This window comes from Vanacampus margaritifer, chromosome 17 (assembly GCF_051991255.1).
Source record: "Vanacampus margaritifer isolate UIUO_Vmar chromosome 17, RoL_Vmar_1.0, whole genome shotgun sequence".
NCBI classification, from domain to species: Eukaryota; Metazoa; Chordata; class Actinopteri; order Syngnathiformes; family Syngnathidae; genus Vanacampus; species Vanacampus margaritifer.
Window position 1 is genome coordinate 7,388,232 of NC_135448.1, and position 17,571 is coordinate 7,405,802.

The following is a 17,571-nucleotide window of genomic DNA, read 5'->3' on the forward strand; positions in this document are numbered from 1 at the left end:
AAAGCAGAATCAGACAAATGTGAATATTTTGACAACAATTTATTATTTCTGTTGATCACAGAGGTGTTGGCAAAGAGTCCATTCGAATTGAAGCAAATCCGAAAATAGCTAAGATGATAAAACAATGTAAAACAAATTCCCCACACACTGATTGCATCATATGTAGGAGTGGCTTCCAGGTCCCTAACAATCACCCACACGTACACACTTTAAATATTATAGCCATGGTTTTAAGCAAACCATTTCAACTCAAGGATATTCCAAAGTGTACAGTACATTCATCAAAAAGGCCATGGCATCATTTTGTTTTGTAAAGAAATTGTTACAATCAAATGGAATGTAAGACCTTTTTACACAAATGGACAAAGCTGAAACACAAGTACACAGCATGCACCACACTGTAAGATACCAGTAAAGTGGATGCGTCCTTATAAACTAAGCAATATTAAAGCCTCGTTTAATACTACTGAACTCTAAGCACAGTGAAAATTCATATACAGACTGTGATTGTAGGTGTCACAATAAAAAATAAAAAAAATCTTTTCAACTAACATCTGGTTTGGTTTTGGGTGGTCAGCCTCAAAGGAACATAGGGGTATACTTACCCTACTACACGTTTTTTTTTCTCATAAAAAAAAGTCTTAATAAAGACAGTTTTTTGTTCAATAAAGAATAGAAGCAAGACATAGATTCGATAATTATGGGTATCATGGTGCAGGGGTTCACATTTCATATATTTTATATTATAAAGGGGGGCGGGGGTTCCCTTTTGTTCCTTCCTGAGACTGAGAAAGTGTTTCCATTTTTCCTTGGGTGGTCAAACCCTGAAAAAAAAAGGTAATTAAAAAGTCATATTCAGACAACTCTGCTTCGCCTGTCAGTCTAGATATGAGATGCATGATTCAGTTACACAAGTCAGCACAGTATTTTTTTTTTACTCTCAAACGTGGCACTATTTATTTTTATAGTAAAATTTTGGGATTAGATGTAGAGTTTCAAATTTCCTCTTCTACGATGCACTTGTATGTTATTTGTACTTTGTTTGTTTCTATATTGTTAACGTTAAGTGTACATGTGTGAATATATTTCATTTTAATTTTATTTAATTCATTTACATTTTCCTCATGGGATGAATACATTATATATATATATATATATATATATATATATATATATATATATATATATGTCTTATCTATCAATTCAGATTAGGCAATTGATGGCAGTGTAAATAGAAAACCCCACATACGAGATCGGTATCTTAAGGTTCAAATCAGGCCTCTTTGAACGTGTATAAAAATCATGTATAAAGTCATGTATAAAAAAACATGTATTGGATACCTGCCATTGTGAGTGCAGCGTAAATGTTGAAAGAGTATTATTAGAGTCACACCGTAAAACAAAAACAGTAAAATTCAATAAAAAGAGTCATACAGCTATTAGCTCTTATGAGAAAGGTTGTGTTGTCACCAGAATCAATTAGTAATGGTAATTAATTACTATAATCATAAAAATGCCATGGTCCCTTGATTGAACATGTTTCCTCTACTACAGTTGATCCCCCTATATGAATGGCTCGGCACCCACAAATTCACTCAATAGTTGAATTTTTTCAATATATTTGAAAAATATATTTTTTGCTTTCTTTTGGGGTTCTTTTCAAAGGGGATAAAACATCCCTTTTTCGTAGAGAATGTGGAGGTTTATCAGCGTTTTTGGGGGTTAACAAAAAAAAGTTTATATTTCTATGGGCATCAATTATGCGCAAATCTTTTCTATTCGTGGGCTGTCCCAGTCCCTACCACCCACAAATTGCGGGGTTCCACTATATAGTTTGTAATTGTAATACCACCATTCACCACTAGATGGCAGACAAGCATGACAAGAAATGACTCCACGGAGGAAGGATCTTGACAAGATTCGAATTCTTTACCTCAGAACCAAAAAAAAAGCAGATGTGTGAACTACTACCGCACTGTGCTTCAGTTTGTAAAATGTTTAAAAGTCTAACCTCACCTGTGATTCATGTGCATTACCGGCCTCCATACAGGTGGATCTTGGCAAACGAGACCGTCTCAAAATAGTCTTTTGTGCCCTTCTCGTAGATGACATAGATGTGTTTCCGGTCGTCCACGGAGCCACTATCCAGAGATGTAATGCAGGAGTAACCACTTGGACCCGGCCAAATCTGCAGAGCCGCCTTCTCCCAGGAGTTACCGTCAGTCAGTGACCAACGTAAGGTTAGATTAATTCCTACGAGGAAAAGTTCAGTTAGCCATTATCACAAACGTACAATATGACAAATTTTGGGCATGATGTTGTCAAAATGTAATTATTATTTTTTTTTTATCAACATTTTCTCAGAAATGATGTGTTGTCTTCAGAAACTTTCACTTTAAGAGCAAATATCTTTTAATGTTTACAATTTCATGCTCCAAAATGCAGCTAACCTTTACTGGCCCCTTACTTTTTTGCTCATTTGACGGGTTGGTGAAGAAGAGCACTCCCTCTTTCTGAAAGGCCCCGGCTGCCACTGCGGGATCCACAAGCTCGTAGTCGAAGTACAGGTCGTCTATGGGCAGGGACAATCCTCCATCCCGGCTTCGCACCACCACCCGACACCTACAGTGGTAGTTGTTTTGGTTTCGGACATTGATAACAATGCTTCCGTCTGTCATTTCAAATGGCTGCAGAAAAGCAGAAGATTAAAAGCTAGTTATGCTATTGCTAATAGTGAAGGTTATTCCACACCTCCAACTAGTTATAATGTAGTCAGGAAGGTGAACTGGGGGAGTCTATCTGTCACCTTGGGGGGGGTATGCCGCCTCCCATGGGATGTTAGGGACATGCAATCTGAGTGGGCCAAGTTCAAAGTTTCCATTGTGAAGATGCTTGCTCGGAGTTGAAGCCAGAACATTAGAGACCGATGTGGCAGCAACCCGAGTAGCTGCTGGTGAACACCAACGGTGGAAGGAAACTGTCAAACTTTTCAGCTTGCTTCTCAATTTACCAGTCAGTCGACATTCCAAATTCTCAACGAGCCGGCTGAATGTGAAAAAGCTGCTACAAGAAGCGAGCTGAAGTGATATAAGTCTTGCTAATGAGAAACTTCCACAGTCTAATGTCTGCTTCTTGCAAATGTTTTCAATTTGTATTTGTGTTTTTGGCTGCTTGTCTGATTTAATAAATGGTTGAAAGTGCAACAGTGAAATTGTCCCGCAGTTTTTTCCCCCACTTCAGTCGAGTGGCGGCGTAAATTCAAAGTGACAAAAAAAAATTGCCATCCACCTTGACTGTTTGAACTAGGATTATTGTAATGGACAAAGTAGTGCTATTCAGTATTGTGTTTAGATAGGCCCTGTTTTTGTTTTTAAATTTAGTTTTGGTTAGTATGGGTTTGTTTTTTGTGTCTTTGTATTGTTATAAAATGTGAATAAAAATATTGAAAAATAAAATAAATAAATAAAATGGGGAAAAAAATTCAAATTGACATCGCAATGGTGTAGAATGCAATTTTCAAATTGCAATTTTGAGGGGGAAAAAAATACTTCATTTCATTTGGTCGCTAGGTTTGATTGATTATTTATTTATTTACGCTAATTTATTTTTGCTTGGTGGAATTTTGTGAAGTTGTCATAGTGAACACTTAAGACTGCAAGTCAAAGTGTCTAATTGAAGTAGATCAATAAACTGTCTTTAATTTGATTTCATAGTTTATTTGCCTTTATTTTAACAGACGCCTAATCTATAAAACCTAAACATTAATGGATAATAAATTTGATATTGTTTTTTGTAATACAGATTAATTAATTGATTGGAAAAAAGATATATATCTTTAAATCACATCAAATCACAATCGCAAAAAAAACTACAATTACTTTATTTTTAATTTAAAAAATCAACCACACTTGTAAATCAAAATTTGGATTGCAAAAATCCAACAAAAATCAACCAAGCGAAGGCTCGTAATTTAAAAGTTGGGGCATAGTCAAGGTAAATTAAACCCTGCAAAGGCTAAGCAGATCTGCGTACCTGGCACTCATCAGGATTAAAGTCTAGCGGCTTTTTCTGCTGGTTGTAAGGGATGCTTTTCAGCGCAGCACCATTGAACCATGTCTGTCCATGATCATCACTCAGGATGCAGAAAACACCATCGCCTTCTATCGTTCCATGACCGCACACCACCAACCGGCCCTGGTTTGGCTCATAGCGTTTCTGTTGTGGGTGATAAAAAGTCATGGAAAAATTACTCAAGATTTAAGTTTTATTCTTTTTACAACCTCTTCTTACCTGGATGCCGGAACCTGGACCAGGAGCAAAATTCTTGACCCCTAGCTGGACCGAGAGGTTTTTGGGTGAACTCCAGCTCAGGCCGTCATCCTTGCTTTCTACCATTATGGTACTGGCGGGTCGGCACTGGTACAAGTGGAAACAGGTTGTGTAGATCAGAATAACTGAGCCCACTTCCTGGTCTACCACCACCGAGCCCAGGTTCAGGCCGTCCTGCTGAAGTCCATCATCGACAATGAAGCTGGTCGGTGACCATGTGGATCCTAGTGGGATGAAGGAGAGGAGATTTCTGCAGGTATTATTTTTTTACGAGAACATTTGTTTTCACTGCCGGGTAGCCAATGTCTTCTTCACACATTCAAAGGGGAAGAGATGTCACAATATCGTTGTAAGCTGACAACAGGTGATGATGCAAACTTCCCCCTTTGTTTTCCTCCTCTTAGTAGTTTGAGTTTCCTCTCCAAAACCAATAGTCATCACTTTCCAAAATGTGTATGTATTTGATGGCCTCAAAGGAATGTCCCTTTACTACGTATGGATTGGTCAATTTATCAGCTGATATTAATAATCAGCCATTAAACACCAATATGTTTTCATTAACGCACACATAAATATGTAAGATTGGATTGGTGGGACACAATTGTGAAGTGGAATTAAATTTATATGATATATTAAAAAATATATAAATAAAAAACTGAAAAGTAGGGCATGAGAAAATATCCACCCCCTTTTCTTACAGTGCAGCCAAGAAGTCTCCAGAAGTGCCCTGATGATTTCTGAATGATCTGATGTTGAATTTTATAAGACATAATATTGTCGGGCATTTGACATCCTTGGTTGCCACTTGCCAGTAATTCATATTGTTATTAAGGGAGCAAAAATCAATTTATTTTACTCATTATATTTTGTTTACAATAAATGGTCAAGAGTGAATGTTTATCCAACTCCCATCCTAAGTCTGATAAGAGTTCAGCAGGTGGGGGTTGTGGAAGGGGGTCACCGTCACGATACCTTTATCAGTGGATCGCCGCATCGCAATGAACTTTGCTCCCACATCGCCGGATGAGGATTTCCTGCCCTCTGCAAAAGCCAGCAGACTTCCCGCGGGGGTGAAGGTGATCAGAGGGATCCTGTAGGTGCTCACCTCACCTTCCACCCCGCTCACCCACAGCAGCTGCTCCTCAAACACCAGGGGTTTGATCTGGACCAAGAGAGCAAAGCATCTGAGTAATTGTGCAGGGCAACGCAGAGAGGGAAAAGATGACACATGTTGTATATAGTCTCAATTTAGCAAATAACATAAATTATGCAAAAACAAGGGATCCTCTCATGTATATATTGTAGACGACTGCTAACGAGCTGATACAGTAGTAAATCCTAATTATCGTAAAAAAAATAAAAACTTTATATAACAGAAAAGTGAATGTTGTAAATTGTCTCTATGATTGTCCGAAAGGAAAAAATTACAAATAAAAACAAACACTTCTGGGAAGTACAGCAGTAATTGAGCGTGTTTTTTTGTGCCCCGTGACATATTTTTTTAAAGTGGTACTTAAGACTAGTTCATTGCGTGCAGTTTAGCTATAAACCTGTTGTTATGTACCGGCAATAGTAGCAAAAAACAAAGCAAAAAAAAAAACAACACAAAAAAAACTAAGAAAGAAATATGCGTTAAGTTAAACACACTATAATACTACTTAAACGTTGTTATTTTCGACAAGTAAAGATTGTTATGGTTTACCGTGACAGAGCAAATGATGACAGCGGGAAGTAATAGCGACAGTGCTGTCGCTAGCACACTTCCTCTTTTAACGTTCCATCCCCGTACGAAAGTCATTTCTACTGTTGGAGCAGAAAACCAATATACATGTGGCGAGAACTGCTTCAAAATATAAACGAAATAAAAATCAGTATTCAGCCGGTCCACATTGTGACCCTGAATCATCAGCAAGAGTATTGGCTCATGTGACCAAGGTGGGCGGTCACATGATCACAGCGTGAGCCTAAACCCGGAAATAGAGGGTGTTTTTGATATTGTTGAATTAGATTGATAAATGCGATAGATATTTATTTTAAGACTAAAAAAAGTTCATTGCACACGTTTTTGTAAATTACACACATGCAATGGCAACCATAATATTATTATAATTATCATTATTATGATTATTATTACTATTATAAACTTAATTGTAAACTGCATGTATGGAACTTTCTGTCACGCTTGACTGGGGTGTAAAAATCAAAAAATATATATCAAAAATAAATAACCAGGCGAAGCCAAATTTGTCACACTATGACAACGATTAGGACTGCTTTAGAGATAAGACCCTAATGCAGAGGTGGGCATCGAGGGCCAGAGTCCTGCAGGTTTTGCATGTTGCGCTTCTCCAACACAGCTGATATATGATCAGCTCATCAGCAAGCTCTGCATAAGCCTGATAACGATCCTGTTGATTGGAATCAGCTTGTGTTGGAAGTGAGAAACCTCCAAAACCTGCAGGACTTCGGCCCTCGAGGACCGAGATTGCCCACCTCTGCCCTAATGGTTTCTAAATAATTTTACCACACGATGGCAGTAAAGGAACCTAAAACAAACAAGGACCCCTAACTGGACACACAATGAGAGGCCAATACAATATACTGTAATACATTAATAACTCATTCACAATTGAAATCCGCAGCACTTTTGAGCAAATATAGCAAAACAAAAAGAATAGAAAGCAAAATAATATGATAATATAAAAACTATGCACATACGGAGTAGAAAACGGGCATTTCTGGAATGAATTAGGCCTACTAAATGTAACCAGCTATTGTAGAAGTAACATAAGTAAAATAAGAAAGTAATCATAAAAATCATATAAAGGATGAAAATGCCCACAAAATTGATAGACAATTATTTGAGCTCAATATGTTTCAAGGAATGCTAGTGAAGGTCTCCATCTAAAATGTAAACAAGCACATACACATTAATGTGGTGAAGGGGAAAATCACATGCCAATTGTATTTGTTAAAATCGTGCAGAAGTATTTGGCCAATGACACTGCATTTTTTATTATTTGCATTTATACATCATAATGGTTTGGAAATAAAGGTAAAGCGTCAACTGTGAGCTTTGTATTGAAAATATAAACATAATTTGAAGTACCAGGATGAAAATGCTTCACATTCAATTACCGTTTGAATAACTTGAAGTTATATGTATCTTTTATTAACAAGGTAATGGCCCATTAAGCTCTTATGAGTTGTCTAAATATCTTTGAGCCCATGAAAACAGAGGTACACTGCATTAAAGGCTGAAACTCTTAAATTAAAGCTGAATGTCTGGGTCTATTATGACGATACGTAAAGGCAACATGTGAAAAACTCTGTCTGGATCTCAATGTGCCTGGGACAGTTTTATCAACGTAACGGTAAAAATAAAGTCTAAAGGGCTGATAACGAGCTAAACAAGAGCTAAAGCAAACACATGTGCCAACGTTTACTCTTTGATAAAGAAATACAGAATAATACACCTAACTTATAGAAGAAGAAAATGTTGCCTCTGGTTTTGAAAGTATGTTGGGAATTTGAATTTCTGTGAAACCTTTTAGCTACTTGTCATTCTTGGAATGGATTCTGAAACAATAGCTTTTACAACCTTGTGTATCTATTTGAACTCACTAACTCACTCACTCACTATATATAAATAAAGCAGCAAAATCCACCTGTTATTATCCATGACAAGGGAGGCCATTTTGCCATTCGATGTCGACTGAAAATTGCATCTTAGTTGCTCAGGGCTTAGGTAACGAACAATCACGGCTCACCTGTTTTCTGAGATTGATCATGTGATGTTCGCAAGCTGATCTGTGGTTGGTCATTACCTGAGCCCTGAGCAACTGTGATGTCATTTTCAGTCGACAGCAAGTGGCAAAATGGCTGCCCCCTGAGCTGGATAAAAATGGATGGATTTTGGTGCTTTTTTTCATATTCCACAAATGCAATATCAGAACGCTGTGTTTAGATTAGTGTAGCTGCATCCCATAGAATATATTATTCTAATCATTGTCTTCACTAACTTGTTCCTACTTTATGATTGTGTTGGCCAAGTTTGGTTTATGTGTGCATTTTATTTATTGAAACACGGACTGTTGTTGGTATGATAAACAATGACTTCCCTACCGTGTTCACTGTGAAGATAAAATCATGTTATTAATTGTAGTTACAAAACAAAAATTTCCATTACTATGAAACAAGTCCTAATCCATCCATCCATCCATCCATTTTCTTGACCGCTTTTCCTCACAAGGGTCACGGGGGTTGCTGGAGCCTATCCCAGCTGGCTTCGGGCAGTAGGCGGGGTACACCCTGAACTGGTTGCCAGCCAATCGCAGCAAGTCCTAATATTCTGGATTCATTTTAACAGTGTTAACATGGCACCTATGAACCCCAGTGTAATGCAATTGAGTGAAAAGTAGGAATTCTGCACCACAGATTCACATTAAACAACATGATCCTTGTGCTAGCCGGGTGGCCGGGAACACCACTGGCCACCACCTAGATGTGCCACTGCACTGTAGATTTAGCAGGAAAACCATGTTACAGTATGTTCTCCATGGCGCCTGGGAGCCGTTTACAATTGTGGAAACTTAACTTCTCCAAACAAGCGCCGCAGACACTCTCACATTTAACGTAATGCTGCGTTGAACCGTGAACAGCATTCCAGCAGTCATGAGGCCGTGCTGAGCTGAGTCACACGCTAAGAGAGAGAGAAAGAGCAAGAAAGAGAAGCTGAGCGCTGTGTCCAAGTGTGAAAGTCACATCTAGTGTTTGTACTCTTCCGTCTGACTGATCCGCTTTTAAGACATGACACTACATGTATATCTGGCTAAAATAATTTAGCTAAAATGGAATTTAAAAAGTCACCACAACTTTGTTGACATGAAGGACTTTGATCAGAAGAGCAGGTAGGGAGCTTTTTATTCACTTTTATTTCTCCAAACCTATAAACCTGATTTCCTTTTGTAGTAGCTTTACCCCATGACGGCATTTGGCAGTATAAAAACATACTTCAACATATCATCTTCTATTTTGGAATGTGTGTTCTTTCCCTTTTGTGTTGAAACAGCGAAGCGACCACTTTTGCAACTGCATGGTACACATTTTTGTGAAAGCGGTCTTGGAGTCTGTGTAACTTGCATTAGTATAAATGTCAATGGGAGGGAAGGCAAATAAATAGAAATGAAACATGAAGAGCAGAGAGGAGTGCGCACTTTGAATGACGATGGCATATTATGACATGACACTTGAGTGTTAAAATGTGACAATGAGACATGACAGCAAGAGAAGATTTATTTATTTATTTAATCAGTTTGTGAGTTGGATATGTCTTTTACTCAATTTCATTTTCACTGAATATGATCTTTTATTTATTCATTTATTTAATAAGTTGGTGGGTTGGATATGTCTTTTATTCGATTTCATTTTCACCCCCCCCCAAAAATTATTATTATTATTTATTTATTTATGTATTTCCAGTTTATTATTAAGTGAAGCCTCTTTTTGTTTTTACACAAGTTCTGCTTTTCTGATACATTGCATCATAACATCAGTTTCAGTTTGTGGGATCCTTCTACTCCACTTTTGAGCAACTTCAACCAAATGTGAAGTTTTTAATCTTTTTTTTTTCCTAAAGGAGCTGTTTTATTTGTCAGATCTGAATATTATTTTCTCTTCCTCCTCTGGATCGAGTCTCATAATAACAAATAAAATGCTACTTTAGTGTCTCACGCATACTAGCTTTCAGCAGTCATGTGCCAATTCCAAGTGACTTATATGGCTGCAGTCACACATAAGCACCAGATTTTTTTTTATATTTGCATGCTGCATGTTTTTAAGGACATTTCATTCATTTTCAGATGTTCAGTCACTAAACAAAAAATAGTGTATAAAATAAAAAATAAAATTAATTATTTAAATGAATTAAAATTAAAAGTTACAGTGTCTCCGTAGTTCGTAACACTCATTATGTGTTACGATTTACTGAGACATTGTGACTTTAAAGAACCTAGGTTTTGTTTATCAGTATGCGTCGTGAGGGAAGGGATTTAGTGGGGAATTGAAACAGTGTACAAATATGAGACAGTGTATAAAAATAGGATTTTCCAACTTAGGGTGAGGGAGGAGTGGTCACTTACTAGTTGTGTTGGGATAATTGTATTATTTATTTTTTTGGTTACTACTTTTTGGGTTGTTTGTTTTTTCTCTCCTTGTTTTGGTTGACTGCTTTTCTTTTTTTGAACGTTTATATTGTGTAAATAGACTGAAGTAGTAGTACAGTAGTAGATTTGTAGGTGGGACTGTACATGTTGTGTTAAACGAATGTATTAAGCTACGGGTGTATGTTTACATGTATTAATTCACATATTGTGCGTATGTAAGAGAAGGACGGAAGTTATGTTATTTACTTAAGAAGAAGGGGTGGGAGTAAATAAGTTTCACTTCTTCTCACTCCTTTTCGAATATCCATTGATTGTTTTCTTTTCTATCGCCTGTTTTCTTTAGATTTTTCTTTTCTTTCGTTGATTATTGTCACTTATTCATGTGTTGAAATAATGTTGAAATATTCAAAATAAACGTTTCAATTAAAATTTCAAAAATTAAATGATTATGTTATTATTATAATTATAAATTACTATATATTTATTTATAATAATAATAATAATAATAATAACTATTATTATTATTATTAATTTTTTTAAATGTATGCACTCATTTTGACACCCCTCTATATTACAGTGCAGTCAGTATCCTATTCTTTGTGGTAAACAATTCATTTTTAGCCAAATTAAGTCAAACTGGAAAAAATTTCTGCCTTGACAAAAATATTGACACTCACTTTTGCCGAATACTGTCAAAAATATTTGTTGGCTATTATTATGGCTAGGCTCTCAAAGTACAGTTGCAATAAGTTGTACGCCATTGCAAACTACAACGGCATTGTTAAATGTTAAATTTATTATTGTAAAGTTGATTACATAATCATAATATTTTTTGTCAGTTTGTTCACTGCTGAGCAGATGGAAGACAAGGATTCTGACGATCAGATGATGGAGGAGAGTAATGTGGAGGAAGCTCAATCACCGACGAACAATAAACCCAAATGGGCAAATGGTAACACAGTATATAACGAATAACTCTTTGTCAGTTGTGCATGTTTTGTTGATCCCCTTTACATTAATGCTCAACACACACATCTCTCTTTTGCTTTTAGGTCAGTGTGTTCTGGCAATTCCAAGCTACTCTCTAATAAACCCCAGCTTTGATCTCACGCTGTGTAGCTCCACATTGGAGAGGAAAGGCTTTCAGGTTACCCGTCCCCCCCCCCACACACACACACAATTACTGTACACTAGTCCATCTTATTGTGTATCAAGTGGACAGTCTATATTTTGTTTAATCTTTCTTATCATGTTAGATTCCAATCACAGACGTTGAAGTTCCGCTGAAAACAGCTCTTGAAGTTCCTTCAGTCAGAAGATTCATGATTTTCAACTCATCCCTTTTCCATTTCATAATGGCTCCGGTAAGGATGGCTTTCATGCAAGCAATTCAACTGGTACCTTGTCACCTCTTCACGCTTTCCTCAAACTTTGACAGATATTTCCAGTCATTTAGAAATGTGTCAATAGAGCACGGGTGGAAAGCAACTACATACGTACAAATACTGTTATTGCACTTAAGTATTTATTTTCTGATGACTTTTTACTAATACTCCCCAAATTTGAAAACTTCTATGATATCATACTGTTCCTAAGTATATTTTACAGTTTAAACTTTTAGTTTTACACAAAGTAGTGAGTACTTTAATAACATCTAAAAATTTGTGACTTTTGAATTTGTGTGCACACTAATAAGGCTAAATGAATGGGATTTATTATTATTATTTTTTTTAAGTCAATGTCAATTTAGATATTTTTTCAAAAAAAGAAATCAGACAACTGCTTTATTGGTCGATTAATTTAAAATACAAATTGAGTAAAATAACGTATTTTTAAATGCTTACATATTTTTACATTACAACAGAAAGAAAAGTTGGTATTTAATTTTTTTTTTTGTTTAAATGTCATTATCTTTGTCTTATGTTGTAATGTTTTAATGTTGAGTCTTTCTTTGTCCATTTGAAAAGGGCAAATATCAGGCAATTAAATTGCCTGGCAGAAAAATACTGATAATAACAGAAAGTCAAAATGTTTATTTTTTGTTTAAGATTTTTTTTAGGTCAAGGAACCACATTTGCTAACCTAAACTCAGTTTGTATAGGCTGAAAATAGATCATTGTTGGATTGTGCCATTAAATTGTACATTGTAGCAAGAAGTGTAATTTTCACATTATAAAGCTGGCTTCAGTTTCCAGAAACAAAGAAAGATCGATGTGCTATTTATATTTGAAATTCTTGAATGTTATATGCAAAAGTATCATCCTGTATTTAAAAGTGAAATACCAGTTAATTAAATAAAATGTACTGCACATGGATAATTGCACACAAAAAAAGTACTGTAAATGTAAATCCTGCATTATCTTCTGTGGAACAAGCTAAAAAGGGAAATGTCATTGTAAACAATCATTTATTCACACAAATCCATTTCCTGTGCATACTCTCCTTCCTGCAGTTTCTTTATGTGGTCTTGTGGTGCGCCGTCTTCTCCACGCTTCGCCTCTACATGACCCTCAGCGACTACTGGATCTTGTGTCTATGCGTCAGTCTAATCTCCATCTTCTTCACCACCGCCATCATCTTTGTTCTCAACCGGAATAAAAAGGAGGTAAAATGAACACATCTCATTCAGTGTTCTATGAGATTCAAACATACAGTAAATAAATTTTCATTTGGTTTGTGTCAGATCAATATGAACTTGGATGTGCGGCTCATCCAGGTGAATGAGACGATGGTCAAGCACAAGCTGCTGGTGGGCGTGGCTGATTGGGTGTACAACTGCAGAGGAAGCATGCAGGTTGGTCCTCAAAAATCAACTAATAGAGTTAAAGTGGAAATCAACCTCAAACATTTCTTGACAATAGTATATGTGACCTTACCAGCCTAAATATGACATTCTGATTAATATTACATGTGTGGAATATGAGTTATGAAGCAAAATCCAGCCGTTTTTATCCATCTCAGGGGGCGGCCATTTTACCACTTGGAGACTGAAGATGTCACAGTTGCTTTTACCTGTTAGGGAGCTATCTAGCTAGCATGGAGGGCTAAAGCCAAACTGTGACAGGGTTTTTACTTTATGGACCTGGATTTGCCATCTCTACTCAGGGCTCTGGCAACGACCAATCACAGCTCACCTGTTTTCTGAAGTTGAGTTGTGATTGGTACCTGAGACCTGAGCAACTGTGATGTTATTTTCATTTGACAGCAAGTGGCAAAATGGCCGCCTTCTGATATTAATAAAAATGCCTGGATTTGGCTACTTAACTCATATTCCACCAACACAGTATTAACCAGAATACCATATAGTGGGGCTGCATAGAACATATTATTGTCCCAAAAAAAATGGGGGGGGGGTTCCCCTTTGAGTGTGTAACAAATGTTGCAGTTTACTATGATAAGAAAAAGAAGAGAATTGTCAGCGTGTACATTTGCTGCTTAAAGGGGAAGTAAATAAAATGTGATGCTAATAATGCTAACAATGATAATAATAATAATAATAATAATAATAATAATAATAATATATTGCTGTTGACTGAAAATGACATCACAGCTGCTTAGGACTCAAGTAACGACCAATCCCAGCTCAGCTTGTGAACGTCACATGACAAAACTAAAAAAAAACATGTCATCTGTGATTGGTCGTCAGCAAATGACAAAATGGCCGCCGCCAAGCTGGCTAAAAATTGGTGGATTTTGTTGCTTTATTCATATTTCACAAGCACAATATAAATCAGAATGTTATGTTTAGATTAGTGGGACTATATACAACATATTTCTGTAAAATGCTGTTTTATTGGTGTTGACTTCCATGACATCTGATTAAAGATTTAACTACACATTCACATCAGAAATGAAGAGCTAATTTGTCATGTGTGTAATCGTGCGGTTGTTTGTTCCTTTTTTTACAGCTTTACTTTGTGTACTGGGACATGGCTCGTTGTTTGCGAACGCTGACTGAAACGCTAGAGGAGCACAGTTTAGCGGGCATTGACACCTGGGTGAGTTATCGGAGTACGGCGGCCTTCAAACTGGGTCAACATCATTCATGGCTTTTTTATTTCTGGATGTTCTTGTGTTGTGGAGACACTTGCGTTATCCGATGCGACTCTTTCGCCAGAGCAAGCTAAAAAGGAAGATGTCCCATCTCGTCCTGGTAGCCGATGTCCCGACCGTGGACCATGAGGAAGGTCACTCGGAGGTGGAGCAAGGCTCAGAGGAGCAGAGGCCTCTGCTGAGGAATGAAGACAAAGGCTCCACTTCTTCTTCTTCTAAACTTACCACCAACTACAGTCTCATTCCTGATGCATCCTTACCTGCTCAGGTAAGAAAAGCAGTCACACTACAAAGTCTTGTGGTTCACTATATGTAATTCTGACAATATTAATAATGACTTTTTTGCTATAGGCTAGAGCCCACCAGCTGTTGATGACCTACAGCGCTGCCTACGTGAAGCTGCTGGTGTCTGATAGGCTGTCTGGCATGTCACAACGTCACCGCCGACCGTCAAGGAACCACTGCCCCACTACGCCATTTTGCCTCTGCCAGTTCATCAAACTGAAGATTATTGAATAGCACAACATACTGGACGCACAAAAAGTGGATATAAGTGGACTCTTAGGGGAAGTCAACCTTATACATTTCTTGTCAATATTATGTTTTATGTGACCTCCCTAGTCTAAACATGACATTCTGATTAATCAGAGATGGCAAATCCAGGTCCAGAAAGTAAAAACACAGCCACAGTTTGGCTTTAGCCTCAGGTGCTCCCATGGTGCTCATTTACCTGCTAGGGAGCCAGCTAGCCAAACTGTGGCAAGGTATTTACGTTCTGGATCTGGATTTTCCACCTCTGTGATTAATATTACATTTGTGGAATCTGAGTTATAAAGCAAAATCCAGCCGGTTTTATCTATCTCAGGTGGCGGCCATTTTGCTATTTGCTGTCGACTGAAGATGACATCACAGTTGCTCAGGGCTCAGCGACCAATCACAGATCACCTGTTTTCTGAAGCTGAGCTGTAATTGGTTGTTACCTGAGACCTGAGCAACTGTGATGTCATCTTTAGTCGACAGCAAGTGGCAAAATGGCTGCCTTCTGATATTGATAACTGCTGGATTTTGCTGCTTAACTCATATTCCACTGACGTAATATTAACCAGAATAGCATATTTAAGACAGTGGGGCTGCATAGAACATATTATTGTCAAGAATTTTTTTTTGGAGAGGGGGGGGGGTTGTCTTTCCCTTTAAATTAGACGGGATTCCTTCTTCTGTGATTGGCGTGATTTATATTTGTGTATATATGTGATAACTTCCTCTATTTTGCAGGAGTCACATTTCCCTATGGTCATGAAGTTGTGGCCCAATTTCATAGAGGTCATACAAAACAAATAATAAAAGAACAAAAAACAAACAAGTCAATATATTACAGTACACATAATTTACACATGTAACATACATTTCATATTATTAGGGAGCTATTGTAGAAATATGTTCTATATTACTGTAATAAAAACTATAAACATCACTTCTTATAAGAGGCTGACATTTTTTTCGGGAATCGGGTCACGGGATTCCCACGGGATAGGAATGAACTTTACCTTTAATCATGGGATTGGGACGGGACAGGATAATCATGGGAGCAGATGGGGGTGGGATTAATTCAATATCCGTTCGAGAGAAGAAAAAAAAACTTGGATCATGAGGAAAAAGGGGGCAACAAACTACTCAATAAATGAGTAAAATGCAACTTAACTTGTTGTTTATTTAAAAAAAAATTTTTTTTTAAATTAAATGATGCAGTTGACCTCCATAATGGGAGCGGTACGGGAGTGGGAGTAATACTGAATGGGAGCGAGACGGGACCGGAGTCGTTTTCACTGGGAGTGGGCCGTAATTGTTTTTTTTATTTTATTTTTTTATACTATTGTCCGGGATGAGACGGGATTTTTGCTGTGGGAGTGGGATGGGACGGGAGTGAAAATCCACTCCCGTGTCACCCGTTCCTATCCACTGCAGTGGTTTATGTATCGTGGACATAAAAAGTCTACACACCATTGTTGACACATTTTTGTGAAATAAAAAATAAGACCAAGAAAAATCATATCACCCCCTCTCCCCTCAAAAAAATCTGACATGTAAAAGTAAATTATTATATTTTCTTAATCTTATCTTTTCGAAAGGGGAAGTCAAAATAAACAACTGAAATAATGTGGTTGCGCAAGTGTGCAAACGCTCTTAATACTGGGTCATGAGAGATTGACCAATCTTTCAAACTCATGTTAAATGTCAGAACCAGGATTCTAAAAGTTTGGGATTTTTATTATAATTAATTTATGTTTTATTTCATGTTGACTTTTGTTTTTTCTAAATTAAGTTAGACTAAGTTTGTATTTGTTGAGAATGCTTTATTTTAATTTTGTTTTTATTAATTTTAATATTAGTTTCATTTAAAAAAAAATATTATGTGGAGTATTTGTCAAGTGCAAGATAAACAAAAAAGGGTAAAAGTAAACAACAATTCCGTCCTTCTTCTGTATAGACATACAGAAAAACTTTCAGATTATTCCACATCAAACTCATCCAACTATGTCTTATTTTACACAGCCAGTATCCGTCTTGACCCTTTTATCCAAACGCCAGCACTGTTATGTGGCCCGCACAGCTTCCTAACCACGCATTGTGCCCCACCTAGTGGAAGTTGGCACTCTATAAAGAAGAGTGGCGAGAGACGTGCAGCATGAGGCCAAGCTGAACAATTTCAGAGATGTTGGCTCTCCTCAGGAGGCTAAATGACCATCTGTGATCATGTGCACACAAGCCTGGCTCAGCTTCCATCTTTTGGTTCCCAGGTCCCATCCAATATCTAAACATACTTTCTTGTGTCTGTAATATGTCTGGGGGGTGATTATGATGGAATACTGACATTTTGGACCATATTTTGCACAATTCATCTGGATTCATCATCTGGAAAATGGAAACAATTCAAGTGTATCCTTTCCCAGCAATCCATCAATAGTCCATTTTCCACTATCTGGTTTTGCTTCAGAGTCTCAGAGAGTCAGAGTGACCTCATCCC

General features: G+C 37.2%; 2 protein-coding genes across 3 annotated transcripts; one reads left to right on the forward strand and one right to left on the reverse strand.

Annotated features, from left to right (window-relative positions):
* Window positions 1-20: 20 nt before the first annotated feature.
* Window positions 21-6,254, reverse strand: neu1 (neuraminidase 1). The gene is made up of 7 exons (XM_077549614.1): window positions 6,032-6,254; window positions 5,302-5,491; window positions 4,291-4,553; window positions 4,033-4,215; window positions 2,468-2,687; window positions 2,017-2,253; window positions 21-824 (listed from the first exon to the last, which is right to left on the reverse strand). The coding sequence occupies exons 1-6, from the start codon at window positions 6,233-6,235 to the stop codon at window positions 2,033-2,035; spliced, it is 1,281 nt and encodes a 426-aa protein (XP_077405740.1). The 5' UTR covers window positions 6,236-6,254; the 3' UTR covers window positions 21-824; window positions 2,017-2,032.
* Window positions 6,255-8,982: 2,728 nt separating this feature from the next.
* Window positions 8,983-16,020, forward strand: tmem268 (transmembrane protein 268). Of its 2 annotated transcripts, none has more exons than XM_077549581.1 (9): window positions 8,983-9,239; window positions 11,333-11,445; window positions 11,546-11,640; window positions 11,750-11,857; window positions 12,946-13,098; window positions 13,210-13,287; window positions 14,402-14,491; window positions 14,611-14,814; window positions 14,898-16,020. In XM_077549581.1, the coding sequence occupies exons 1-9, from the start codon at window positions 9,214-9,216 to the stop codon at window positions 15,063-15,065; spliced, it is 1,035 nt and encodes a 344-aa protein (XP_077405707.1). In that variant the 5' UTR covers window positions 8,983-9,213; the 3' UTR covers window positions 15,066-16,020. The 2 variants fall into 2 exon arrangements, with proteins under 2 accessions (XP_077405707.1, XP_077405706.1); XM_077549580.1 differs by having other exon boundaries at window positions 8,987-9,239; window positions 13,177-13,287.
* Window positions 16,021-17,571: the final 1,551 nt, after the last annotated feature.